The sequence below is a fragment of the Cryptotermes secundus genome, unplaced genomic scaffold (genome assembly GCF_002891405.2).
Source record: "Cryptotermes secundus unplaced genomic scaffold, Csec_1.0 scaffold468, whole genome shotgun sequence".
Lineage (NCBI taxonomy): Eukaryota > Metazoa > Arthropoda > Insecta > Blattodea > Kalotermitidae > Cryptotermes > Cryptotermes secundus.
Window position 1 is genome coordinate 2,909,030 of NW_019721526.1, and position 14,645 is coordinate 2,923,674.

Sequence of the window (14,645 nt, forward strand, 5' to 3'; positions counted from 1 at the left end):
TGTGTGTGTGTGTGTGTTTTTTTTTGTCCCCCCCCCCTTGAAGGTTAAACATTGCAGGATAGTTGGTTGAGACTTTGTAATGCAATGTGGTATGTTATGAAGAAAACCAGAAAACTTGTGTACACTGCTTATTCATCTGGTTCTGCTATTAGAAAGTCAGTCAGTCAGTGAACAAGGAGAGTGCTGCTGTATGATTGAAATGTAGGTGTGCAGTACTGGGATTTTTATGTCAGTGAAAAAAGAAATGTCATGTCCATTTTTCCAAGTATCATTCTCTGCCTACATTCCAGACCATTAGAGGCGAAAGTCTAGAACATATTTCTTTCCGGTGATCAGTAGGTTGTGTATTACCCACTCAGTACTTTTACTTGAAGACAAATGGAGATTTCATCATATTACTTTTAAATTTATGCTGGTTAGAGTTCTTTGTAGATATTTGCAGTTTGAATTAAATGTGTTTAATATTCTGTGTAGTCCTTTAATACAAGGAGCAACACTGGGTGGCACAAGAAATTATGTCTAAAAAGCTAACTTCTAGAAATTAATGGCTTTATGGATTGTGAGCAAAACTCATATAGGCTGTGTAGAATGTACCTAAGTATGTGTCCAGGGAGATTTATTCAGTTAAATTGACTTGTTTTGCAGAAACGTATTTTTATTTTGAATTTTGAAAATTTACATTTTATTTATAATTTAGTCTTTTCTCTTTTATACTTTATTTTCTTTTCTTCCTCCCCCCCCCCTTCTCTCCCTCATTGATGTTGAAGAGGACTACTATCAAGCTGGGTTACAGCTTGAACTTGACTTTTCCATTCATCGATGGATGATTGAATGTTATCTTGTGATACCAAGAGGTCACACATTTTCAGTTCTTTGTTGTAGTAATTCCTGAGACTTGATCCCTCAAGCTGGTATCCTGATTACGTCCTAGACAGGCTGTCAAGTTCACTGCCATTTAAATACTACTGCAATGTATGGCTAGTAGGGGTTTACATGCCAGTTTGAGGGGTTAAATGGTTGTCTCTGGTTTTTGTACATTATCTGTTTAAGTTCCTTCAAAACTGTATGATGTAACAGATTTAAATCTGGAAAATTTGGTGTCCTTTCTGTTGATTTAAGAAAGTGTGCTGCAACATCATCAAACACTTTCAAAGGCTATATAATATGAATGTAAAAATGCTATTTTTAACATTGAAGATTCCAAAAAAGTTGACTCAAGAGGAAATGCTTCTGACTTCTGTTTGGAAGTACTTTGTTTGGGTATTGCCTAGAAGATTGAGTACTGTGACAGCTCTTTCACTGTTTTTCTGAGTCCCCCCAGGTGAATGCTGGGATAGTGCCTTGTATTAGGCCATGGACACTTGCTTCTGCATCCTTTCAAATTCATTGTTTACTGGCTTCCAGCCTTGTGATGTTATGTAGGAGTATCAGAAAGTTTCCTGAACTCAGGCATGATGTTTAGTAAAATGAATATATAGAAAAACTAACCTAGTTATCCTCGAAGTACTGCCCTTCTGCACATTCCCACATCCTCCAATGTTCCTGCCATTGCAGGAAGCACATTTGGAAGCCCTCTTCTGGTGTGGTTCTTAAACTTGCTGATATATTCTGTTAAGATTCCACCATGGGTTCAAAGCAATGACCTTTGAGGCCCATCTTTAGTCTTGAGAGAACCAGAAGTCACATGGAGTGAGATCTGGAGAATGTGGTGCCTGTGATGGCTCAGATTTGGTTCTTTGCCAAAAAGTGCTGCAGTAGCATGGAGGTGTGACAAGGTACATTGTCATGGTGCAGGATCCGGTTGTTTTTCCACAGCCAACTGCGCACACACATATCTCAGCCATTTGCAACTTGCTCTACAGATAACACACATTTCATTCCTTTGCTTTAATAGGAAGTGGTTATCTGGATGCAACTAAATTCGAGGAACTTTTTCATCCTCACTTGTATGTAGTCTGAGTCACTGCAGTTAAAAAGAGTACACTGTTGTTGATGTGATGCCATTTGTTCTACTAGAAGTTTACCAATATTCCTCCAAAATGTCAGTACATTTCTACCAGGCTTTCTGGCATTGTATCCCAGAAGATGTACCTCTGTAGCCACTGCCATGAATACCTCAGTGCACTCATGCAGGTAAATAAAATAAAGAAACAAATAACATTCAAGATTGAAAATATTTTTCTATGCAGTGAGTGAATTGAACTGAGTGTGTGTTTTTGTACCACATCTTTAGGTTTGTTTTACACAATTCTGCAAGTTTCTTTCTAATATACAAGACCATTCATTCTTATCCTTTTTTATGCTATGCTGTGTAAGAAATAAGACAACAAGGTTAGTCACTGACTCATTCATGCAGTTAGGCATTAACTGTAGAAGCAGTTATTGGGAGGGACACTATTATGACAAGTGGAGATGTATTGACTACCTAAAGAAGTTGTAAAATGTACTAAAAATGTACTTTGTAACTTCCAGATATGAGAAATTGAGTTCATAAATTGTTAAACAGTTGTGAAACACTTACCTTAGTAAAAATATGTCTTTAGTTTGCGAGCATGACTGTGTCTGTTTGCCACAACCTTGCACATGCAATGGATGCATGATGAGTGCTTTGTGTCTATCTACATGCTATGCTGTGTTCTTACATACAACTATTTGTTGTATGTATGTATTGGCAAAGTTGTTGGTGTAGCTGACACATGTATGCTAATAGGATGGTTTCAGGTGTAATATTTAGGTATCTTGGAAAAAATATTGTCAGTTAGTTGTGATGGTTGTCAAATTTGTTAATGCAAGTAGGCTGTGTTTATAGAGAGGTGATTGAAGTAGGATTGGAATATGTACAATGTACATTGTGTTAGGCACTACAGAGTGTGGAGATAGTATGTGAATGTAAAAATGTCTCATACCAGTAATAGTCACCAAAAAATTCAGATTCTTATGTTGTACTACTGCTGACATTTTCTAGGGTTATATAATCATATGATACTCTTATTCATTTTTATGTGTTCTTTGCACAAAGAGAATGCATGTAGGGGAGACTGTGTCACTTTCAACAGATTTCAATTCAAGAAACACTAGATATAATTTGATGACTTCTGCATATGGGAATTTTACTTAAATATCAGTCATTTCCAATATTGTTTGAAGTCAGGCAATAATAATGACAAGTTTATGTATTTTAAAGCACATTTTATAAATTTGTCATTAAATACTCGTTTGAGTGAGAAGTGTTCTGGTAAGTAACCAAACATACTCCATAACAAGGAACTGCTCAAGGAATGCTCTGTACTTTATAGTTAGTCAACCAGATCAAGGTTATACTTTAGTGAATCATGTAGAACCTAATATAGGGCGTGTAACATTAGTACCAGCTGTAGAAGTGTTGTAATATCAAACAATGTGTTACGAACAGTATGGCTAGTTATAATAGAGGATATGATCATAATTTATTTTTTAAGTAATATATCACCTGTGTGGTGATTTTTCCCTCAAAAACATACTTAAGATAGCTGATCAGCTGTTCATAATTTAAGCAGTTATTTTCTGAATGCACAATGGGATTGATAACTACTCTCCACTGGTTTGTTGAAATGCTTTAAAATGATGGATAAAATTCTGCCAGTGCTGCCTGGTTTCATAACCCTTTTAAGCAATATTTTTATAAGTTTCTCTTTTGAACTTTGCTTACTACCATGTTAATAATTCTTGTTATCTGCTTAGCTGACAAAGACTATGCAACATAATAAGACCGTAGAACAGTATTCATTATACGTATATATATATATTGGATTCTGAGTGTTTGACAGTGTTGTGATTTTCAGGTTTAGGTATTATAAGTGAATAAATAGACACAAATTTAATTTTATTGTGAGTGTGATAGATTAATGTCGAAGAAGAATATACTCATGCAATCCATGATAAATGAATTTTTATGTTCTAATTATTTTAGGTTAGTATATGTGGAGGAGGAGCAGGTGTTACACTTGTCACATATAACAAATGATAGTTGTTGTATAAAAACAAATAATTTAAACCTGTCAAGAGTGTTGAAGTACTGTGTGACCATACTTTTCATTAATTTCACTTCAGCTTAACACAGACAGTATGGAGGTGAGGTATGTGATGCTAGGTGTTAGTTTTGGTGCCCATGCAGTTCATTTAATATGATTTTAACAACCTTGATGGTGCAGTATATTCAGTATTTAAATAAAAATATTGAACTGTTCACATGTCAAATATCATGTTATATTAATTTGCATTCATTAACGCTTGTGATGTGAATATTTAATGTAGTTATTATATAGAATATACACACCAGGCACCATCTTCAGAAAACTGGTAGCAAACTTCAAAGTTTGCTAAATTGCACAAGTTAACTGAAATTGAGCACTGATAGGTTACCTTAATATTCATTGCAATCTGATAATTGTACAGGCGTTCAGGATAAAGCTTCACATCTGTTTATTAATTGAGGATATGATTTCTTTTGATTGAATGGAGTAGGATTTATGCAGTGCATAAATTTTATAAAACATTCACATTTATAAAGAAATATGAGAGATAATGCATTTTATATGTTTCATAATGCAAAACGTATAGCCATTGTTTTATACAGTACCATTCAGAGACAGTTGCATAAAATGTGGAAAATTTAAGTTTGATGTTAGACTACCAGGAATAATTTAATAGCAGTAGTCTATCATAAACAGCCTTTCATTAATGGAAATATTAAGACTTTCACTGTGTGTGTGTTTTTTATTTCTATTACTATTTTTGGATGATCACGCTTGTGTTTGAGGCTGGTTTGACAGTGTAAGATGGTAGAGAGATACTGATATTGTCTTTAAAAATTTAGCAAACCGAACCAACACGACTGAGTGTTAATACCCAAAAAAGATACCATGAGTATTTAATTAAAAAGGAAAGAGTGGATATGAAACTGAAAGTTTGAGTATATGTTTCATATTCTGGTCCACTTAAGCACTATGTGTATATTACCTGTTAGATGAAATGAAATTTGACATCTGCCCTAAGCAGGAATGTTATCGATGGAAACTACTACTTATGTTCCCTCTTTAATTGCTATACTTTCCTGTGTAGGTGTGTTAAGTTTTGTTGATTTGTACAAAGTTAAGTGACTTGTGATCGTGAAGTATTGTGTTCAGCAAACATTCCAACTATTCTGATTAAAAATGAAGTTTGACCTGAAAATGCGGCAGAACCACAAGTACATCTTGATTCCAGAACAAGCTGAGTAAGTATTCAGATGTTATTTGTAATACAGAAAATTGTTTAACAATTATAATTAATTAGGAGTTAGTTTTAATTTATTTGATCATATTATGTATGGAAACTTCAGTCTTCTGTTATGTGATGTCATATCCCAGAAGGCCATAGTCTTAGTGTTCACCACTGGGCAAGCTGGTAGGTGGTTACCAGCTATCAGGCTGCATAGTATCTCATTTCATCCATTGTCTCGATATTCACCACTGTGGGGACCTTAGATATAATGTAAATTATTTATATTGATATCCAAAAAGTCATGTGTTGTGCTTCTAAGCATGAAATGTACATAAATTCTGGTACCATGCATATTTATAAAGAGTTTTTGAAGTACAGCAATGAATCTGTGGAAGAAATTTTGAAAATAGACTAGCAGAAGCACGTGTTCGTGTATAAATCATAGAAATAATAAAATTGATTGCTTGCTGTAACAGTCTGGTCAGTATACTGTATCTGAAATGAAATTATTAGTTCTATGATTATACCGTGTTTGCATATATGTTTGCATAGACCACAGAAATGTTACTGAAAATGCCTGTAATAATGACATAATTATGTATTATCACAGTTTTGTGAATGTGTATTCTACTGAACGATGCCCCATTAGTTACACTTTTAACTATATTAAAAATGAATCAATTTTAATTGCCCTGCTATATTATTTGTCTCTGCTGGTAATAAACTTCAAAGCCAGGGAAGTAGACCCTGGTAAAATCATAAAGAATACATTTGGAACATATGTATACTACAGTTTTAGGTACACCTAACCTCGTTTTTAAAATAGAAGGATGTCCTTATTGATTGAACCATATTTGTTGCCTGTTAGATTCAAAATACACATCTTGTTAACATTCCCCATTCACAGTAATTTACTTCTAGCTATAATCAAGAGCTTAGTTCCAATATGAAAATAATAAATTTACAGATGTAAATACAGTTTATATTCATTATTAAATTTGTAATGGCTTTCTCTGCATCAATATACAGTACTTTTCAACTAAAGGGGCATAATAGTTTTAAATTTCTCTTAAACCTCATTTCTTTAAGAAACTGTGTCATGCTTTGTAGATGTTCACCCAGTAGAATTGGTGTCAGTTTGCTGGTATTCTCTGGTTTATGGAGAACTTCCTGTTTGTCTTGCGTGATATACAGGCTCAGACATAAGCAAAAATAACTATGTACACCTTCCCTTTGTACTATTATTTGTGTGTGGGTTATTTTAAGACCCACATTTTCTTGACCTCGGTATTAGTTGGAGGTGAGTGCTGAGCTTCACTCCCCAGCCGCTTTACCCCCTGGGAAAGAGCCCCCTGGTACCCATTGGATAGGAGATTGGGTGGGCCCTAGAGCTGGTCTGGACGATATGGAGAAGTGAAAATTCTTGACCTCGCTGGGACTTGAACTCCAGTAGGTCTAGACATCCACTCCCTCATATGCCTTCATGGCATAATGCTTAGTTAAGTACAGGGACAAGTTTACCTTTATTCGTACCTTACCTTTTGTGGGTTATTTTAAGACACTGAATTAACTACAGTGGTTATATAGCATTACATGAAGTATGGAGGTAATTATAAATGATGAATTATGAAAGAAATGGTTGAGACCTTTTTCAAGATATCTTGACATTCACCTGAAGAGAATAACCATTTTATTGGTCCAGCTTCAAACCTCCTGAATGTAAGTTAGATGTCTTAGCACTGCACTCCACCTGTACAGTTTTGAGTTACGTTTGGTTTTTCATTGCTCTGTAATTTCTTTATGAAATAAGATTCTTGGCATAACCTTCATTGATATCCATCAGGTTCAATAATGACTGCAGCTTTTGTTTACCCAGAAACTGTATGTAAAAAGAACTGAATTTGTCAGGTATAATTCTGCATCATGTAATCCTGAGAAGAAGTCTGAGGTCATCCCGAATCACAGGAGTAGAATTCCCCAGTAGTGAAAGATGTCAGTAGCTGATAACGGAATCTGAGCAGCTCTTTGTGATCCTGATGTGAATTTTTACTTGGCACTATGCATTGTAATTAGACCGTGTTATTAACGTAAGGTAAAGTCGTCCCTGGCTGGTCACGGTAGCTGAGCGGTCTAAGGCATGTACTGTCTTCACTCGCTTGGTAACCGGGATCGTGGGTTCGAATCCCACTCAGGGCATAGATGTTTAGTTTGTGTGTGTGCGTTTTTCTGTGTTTGTGTACAGGTAGAGGCCTTGTGACGAGCTGATTGCCCGCCCAAGGAGTCCTTCCGAATGTGAAAGATCTGGAAAAAGTGAAGTGAATGGAGAGTTTCATGGAGGTAGGCCTAGGCCCACTGGGGCTGTAGTGCCAAGGAAAAAAAAAAAGTTGTCCCTGTGCTTAATTAATTAAGCACTGCCCCATGAAGGTGTATGGGGGCCTGGATGTATAGATCCACATTTTCTTGACCCTGGCACTAGGTGGAGGTGACTGGTCAGCTTCACGCCCCTGCCGCTTTACCCCTGGCGAAAGAGCCCCCATATGCATTGTGTAGGAGGTTGGGTAGACCCCAGAACCAGTCTGGACAATGTGGAGAAGAAAAAATTCTTCACTATACCGGGACTTGAACTCTGATCCCTTGGTTGTCCAGCCCATAGCTAGTTGCTATACTGACTATGCTATCCTGGCTCACTAGAACATGTTAGTACTTGGTGGTAAATTGGTTTATTTTTGTAATTCTGTACTAATTGACATTATCCCCAGAACTGTATCACAGAGTTTTATAATCATGGATTTGTAATTATTGTCCAGTTGTTGTGTACTAATTTATTAATTTTATCAATTTGATATATATTGATGAACTTCCTCTATTAGCACACATATGGTTGGCACCTGTTTGATGGGGAAGAGAGATGGGGGAATTCTAAGGAAGGAATTTGAATGCCAACAACTGGTGTGTAACAAAGTAGTACACCTGACAGATGTTAGTGGAAAGACTGTTCCATGATATGGTGTTTGTGAGAGACATGCTCCATAACATTAGTGTCTCAAATTTCCTCTGTGTACGCATAGTACTGGTAATACCCGAAACATCTCTACCTGTCAGTTGAAGAGGATAGAAATTACCCTTAATTAACCATAAATGTTAATTCCCATATAGTTGTGCCCCATTGTTCTGGATTTCACATTTATTTATCCCTTTTATTTTAATGTCTTGTGACTCTCAGGCTTGAAAAAAAAATGTTATAAATGCACACTAGACGTGTCCATATAGGCCAAGAGTTAGTTTTCTAGAGCTCACAGGTCCTGAAAACAAAACTGACTGGCCTGGCAAAGGAATATTAATTGCCAGAGCCTTCAGATTGCCATAAATGCTGGAGGTATACTTTTCTATGCTTCATTCAGTGAAGGCATTTGCGTTTTCCAATATGGTGTTTCCGTTCAGAAGTTCATGCAGAGTTTTTAGTAAGTCTTGTGTGTTTTTTAAAATTGACACAGCACATGCAAGAAAATCTTGAAAGATGTAATCTCATGAGCTTTGTTGTTAAATATGTAACTTAAAAATTGAGTGTCCTTGATAAGTTAGATTCTGACACCACTGCATTTAGAGTTCCTCTCCATATAATATATATGGCACAAAGCATGTACCTCGGTAACTTTATTAGTTTTTATTTTGTGAATATCCTGGGGGTCTGCATAACGCAGTCTGCTGTAGTGTGGATCTTCACATTGCAGATATAACTGTCCTGGCTTGGTGTTTGTGAAGTGAGTTGGCTGTAACATGGTTTCAGGTTTTGTGAAGCCACAGTTTACATGATATGTAGTACACACAGGTACTTTTTAACTTCAGAAATATTGGATAAAATTTATATTTTAATATGAGTTTCAAACATAAAATTAAATACAAAACTTTTACATGAAGATCTTTGCTGTAACTTGTGATATTTGGGTGGTTGGGTAGGCATTGTTTCCTGTCAGGGACATAGGAGTGGGGCCAGGGAAGGGGTTGGTCATTATCTTCCCCCTCCTCCTCACCCAGTATAATTACTTGAAAATGTAGAATAGCTCTGACATCTATGCTATAAGGTGTTTGAAAATGCTTAACATTTATCTCCTCCCTCGCCCCCTCCCTCACAAGTGTTTGACGTGGCTTCCATGGATCACTTGTCACACATCCAAAGGATATAATGTATTCCTTCAGGAGGTGACTTGATCTAATCTTCATCTATCATGGGACCAATTTTTCGTCTAATATGCTTGGTAGTGGACTTCGTCATTAATGTATCTCCAGGAAAGGGAATAAAGTGTCGTGAGATTTGTTCAGTGGGCTTTGGCGTGGTGTGAGATAGGGTGATTGGTGGAGTCAGGCTGTAGGAATACCTTGTTCATACCAGAAACATATTGTGTCATATGATGACTGATGGAGACAGCCATTGCTTTGTACTGACTCGATAAATACATATGAGTGGCAATGGATACATGCGCAACAATAGAAAAGATTGTTGGGACCAATGTTTTCTGTGCTGTCTTTGCCAAAGCTGTATAACTAGGGCACTGATGGCCTTGTATATAGTGCAAAAGGAAGAATTTTCAAAGAGGGCCCACCCCTTGTACATTCAACGTGCTATACTTGTGTGTGTGATGCGTACACTTGACAAAAGGCCAAGCATATTCATAAGAGTCAAACCCGTCCTCTCGTCAGAGAGGATGTTACATAAAGACTATGATCACAAGGATTTAATTGAAAAAGAAATCTGGTCGTGAAACTCAAGGGGCTTGGCGCCAAGACAAACTGATGGGCAGTAAACCGCCAGTCGTAAAGTACTTGTAACTTTGATTTCGACTTTGACTTTGATTGGAAGTTCATCCCAGCATGCAGATGAGTTCGAATACCTCCACCGTAGCTCTGCGAGTCGTGGGAGGCGATGAAAAAGGAACCCTGTGTCTTGGAGTATAACTGGGCTACCCTGTTCCTGGGAGGCATAAATAGGGAGACCTGACTCTCCAGGTTGGGGAGTGTCTAATCTGAGACAGTAAAATATGGTCATGAGTCCCGCAGGGTTCGGACCGACGATGACTGCCCTGGCGAGGGCCAGCAGCAGTTGTAAACAATAGGCGCGTCCTCTCGTCAGAGAGGGCGCCCAACATCAACAAAACCGCAACTGTCTGACAGTAATAAAAAATCTGGGCTTGGGTTCCAGATTGGTTCTTGATATGAAGACAGACTGGCCGACTGATCGTAAGTCGCAATGTAACTTGACTGACTAGAAGTTCAGAGTGAGTTGCGGCCATGAGTTAGTTGTGAGACGGTAGCCAGCCTGTAAAGACGTATGTAGGGGAGCAGAATAATCTTCATTGTTGAAACCGTAACCAAGTAACGACCAGCTAGGGCTACAACAGACGGAGACAGCATGTGCTGTAGTGATTTGTTAAGTATGTAGATAAGCGGTGAGTTATAAGGTTCTAGTAAATCAAATTGTCGATCCAAACCCCGTGTCTGTTCACTAACACGTGACAGTATGTTATCCCAGAATTACAGTCACGTCACATGTAAAGTGGGTCTCCATTTTCTTGAAAGATATAACTTCATAATTCTTGATCATTTCCGTCAAGTACCGTCATTTCAAGGTTCCAGCTGCGTTAGAATGGAAGTGAAGGGCCGTGAGTAACTGGAATGGAACTGAATTTTATTCTTACAAACACCGAAATATTTTTACTGCTTATCTTTGTAACTAAGCTAGCCTACTTGAAAAAATTAAATTTGACCATTCCCGAATATCGCTGTGTATTGTTTACCGTTCTTGTTTCGTATCCTTCAGGTATCTGGCTCGAAATTCCGCCGGCTGTCTGGTTGTTAGGTTTTCTGTTTTCTCTCGCCTTCCTTGGAAATCCCGGCGCAATACCTAAATAAAGATCACGGTCGCTTCTTCCCACATATTTTTAAGTCGCCATATATCGTCGTCCTCTCATTACACATTCGTAACTATACAATATGTGAAGTTAACACACCATCATTAAGTGATTAAGAATTGTTTCCCTGGATTTGAAATATAAACCTAATAGCGTTTTGCATGTGGCCACCTACCGCTTATGCAGGTACACATGTGGAAATGAATTTGTATTGTTTCTAATTATTCGAGGGCCATTTCTGCTGAAAGTAATATACTAGGATCCGTAGGGCCGGCATTATGAATAAGACAATATACGTGATCTGGCTTCTTGATGCTTTGCTTTCTTTTAAGGCACATCATACTGGAGGTGATTAAAATCGTATCATTGACACTAGAGTGAAACATGTTGTCGTTGCATTATATATCCGCTTTGTTCACTTCATGTTGTAGGCCAGTGTTGCCCTCCAGAGGGTTGTGAAAATTTTTCCAGATGTGATCAAAGCATGGTCCCATGGCAGAGGTGCCGAATTAATTTGAATTCAAATTTGGGCCCTATCATTAAGAATTATTACTGATAATGTTTATACATTATTACGGGATAGCTCAGTCGGTAAGCTACGGGCTTGACGGCCGGGGTTCGATTCCCGGCAGGGGAAAGATTTTCCCTACTCCACAGCATCCAGACCGGCTCTGGAGCCCAAACAGCATCCTATCCTGTGGGTACCGGGAGCTCTCTCCTCGGGGGTAAAGCGGCAAGGGCGTGAAGTTGACCACGTCCCTCTAATGCCGAGGTCAAAGGACCCCCAGTCCCCGATACATCTTCATGACCTAGGGCTTAATGGATTATGCACAGGGACATCTTTACTTTTACCTTACTGATCATGTAGAATAAAAATTGCTTCTTTTGTCTTTAAGATCTCTTTGAAGCCAGAAACCTCAGTACACCAGAGACTCATGGTTCCCGAGCAATAGGGGAATTTTTTTCTTGGGGGGGGGGCACAATTTTGTGAAGATACTTAAGCTAAAGAAGTAGAAGTTATAAAGTATCAAAACCTCCTGGAGAGGTCCTCCGCAGTCATGCAAAATTTGGTAAAGTAGATGAAACGGCGTGGAAAAGTATGACGAACAGACACTCGCTTTTCATTATGTATGTACTGTGTGCAGCGAGAGAGGAAGTTACGCCTGCTTCGCTTGAACACATTCATTATCTTTTCCAAGGTCTTTCTCGAGCTTTACGTGCCCTGGGATTATGTTTAAACACCAAATGGATTATCTAGTTTTGTCACTGCTCGTCCGTTTTATGTTTTATTGAACTGAATATCTCTGCAGTTCTTCTGTAACATCTTCATCAGCAGAACTTTTTTTCCATAATTGCTCGGGGGCATACAGAGCCATTTGTTCGGTTGTTACTAAGGTTAATACTGTGCTGGCTTCCCACCCCGTCCCTGGTTCGATCCCGGGTCTGGTCAAGCGGGATTTGTGGCGGACAAAGTGGCGCTGGGGCAGGTTTTCTCCGAGTACTTCGGTTTCCCCTGCCAATCTTCATTCCACCAATTGCTCCACAATAACCCTCACCTATCTGGGGCTGGTACAATAGGCCAGAAGTGGCCGCAATACAAGGGACTTAGTCCCACCACACGAGCAATAACAAAAGATTAATACTGCAGGTTGGAAACAGTTGGAACGTAACTTGAACATTGGCTTTTGTAGAGAAGTCGAATAGGCCAAGGGGTCGGAGTTCGAGCCCCAGCACGAGTAAGATTTTTCTCCTCTCAACATCGTCTAGACCGGGTCTGGAGCCCATCAGCCTCCTGTCCAATTTATCGGTACCGGGGGCTTATGAATTTCATATGTTATACATAAAGTAAAGCCAGTCACAGTGGCCGCTCGTTGTAAGGCATGAACTGTCTTACCTCGCTCGAAGACTGGAATCGCGGGATCGAAACCCGTGGATGTCTGTATTGTGTGCGTTTATTCTGTGTTTGTGTTTTTCTGTGTGTAGGTAGCGGCCTTGCGACGAGCTTATCTCCCGTCCAAAGAGTCCTACCGACTGTGTATAGGCGGCCAAGGCCCAACAAAGGGCTGTAGAGCCATAATAATAATACACAAAATAACACAAATTTCATTGGTGTGGCAACGTATAAAACACCGTGCAATTTTTTATTTCATGTATTCTCGAATGGCATATACAGTATTTATGTGAAGTGCTCAGTTCAACTTTCAGACACTACAGTCATGATATAAGAACCTGTATGCAGTCACATGTTTTATGTAGCAGCAGAATTATTAATGCGTAAGCGTGTGCATAACTTTCGGAGGACATTGGAAGCACGCAGATTTTATCTGTGTGGACACGAGGATCCATTGGGCCGTGACAGTCCCCAGTACCGTGTATAACTTCTTTGGTTCATTTGCTCCAGGTGACTTGAAAGCGAAAAATCTTGACACGTGTAGCAAGATGCACCCTTATAGCGTTGCTTGAAAATAGATGTTTGTCAGTTCTCCGTGTCCGCCTGTTTTTCGTGGAAGCTAATTTTTTTATTCATGCATTTCAAACCGACTAATTACTTTTAAATTATGGTGTTATGTTTGCCTGTGTTTTTCAACACCATCAGCCGAGCAAACTCAGAAATGAGGGGAAAACGCTCAGATAGTGCACTTTTGACTCTCATCGTGTCCCATGTAGTAAAGGTTATGTTGACCCTGTGCTTCATTAATTAAGCACTACGACATGAGGACGTTTTGGGAAGTAGGTTATCGATCATGTATTCTTGACCTCAGCACTGGCTGGAGGTCAGTGGTCAACTTTACGTCCCTGCTGCTTCACTTCCGGAGAAAGATCCCTCGGTTCCCATGGAATACGACGCTGAGTAGGCCCCAGAATCGCTTTGAATGACGTGGAGAGAAGAAAAACATTGCCTCTACTAGGACTCGAACTCCGACCGCTCTACCGTTATGGGCTTAAAATACGCCCCTGATCTTGAACTTCCGATTTCTGGTGAATTGTGATTTCCCACAATGCGACTAAATTTCCAGAGGGTTCTCGCTTCATGCCTGACAAAATTCTTCACCCACCAGGCTAGAAATTCTCATATCTGTACAACTTACTTTTATCAAATTATTTTTATTGCATCATGTTAACGAGGTGACGTAAGAATGATGTAAGATGCACTTTAGTGTAGTGTCTCTAGTAAACAGTGCACATCTGGACTGAGTATATCTTATTTATGTTTTTGCGATACGTACCCAGATGCTCCCTCTCAAATAAAGTGAGTTTCACTGAGACAAATACTTAATGTTACTACTCAAAGTTGGAATCAGCGTACATAGTAGAACAGCGTTCGAAGTTAGGATTCGTGTGAGCTAGCTTGGTTTCTATAAACAGGTGCTCTAGATAAGTCACCGCAGGAGAAAGTCGTTTTATTCTGTGACCTTATCTGGTAGATTGCGGCTCTCTCGACCAATGGGGTATTTTTACTTAATTACATTTTATTTAAGGAATTCCACAAATCGTAAA

At 38.7% G+C, this 14,645-nt stretch overlaps 1 protein-coding gene across 5 annotated transcripts in view; it reads left to right on the forward strand.

Annotated features, from left to right (window-relative positions):
- The window catches only part of LOC111875528 (copper-transporting ATPase 1), a 151,423-nt gene that overhangs the window by 12,232 nt on the left and 124,546 nt on the right, over positions 1 to 14,645 (forward strand). Inside the window, exons 1-2 of one of the 5 annotated variants that reach the window (XM_023871855.1) lie at positions 2,679 to 2,734; positions 5,101 to 5,254. The exons of 2 other annotated variants lie outside the window; for them this stretch is intronic. In XM_023871855.1, the coding sequence (XP_023727623.1) occupies positions 5,193 to 5,254 (62 nt within the window). In that variant the 5' untranslated portion in view covers positions 2,679 to 2,734; positions 5,101 to 5,192. Of the gene's footprint in view, positions 1 to 2,678; positions 2,735 to 5,100; positions 5,255 to 10,544; positions 10,686 to 14,645 lie in introns of those variants that run through there. 2 more of the 5 variants (XM_023871856.2, XM_023871858.2) reach the window with 2 other exon arrangements.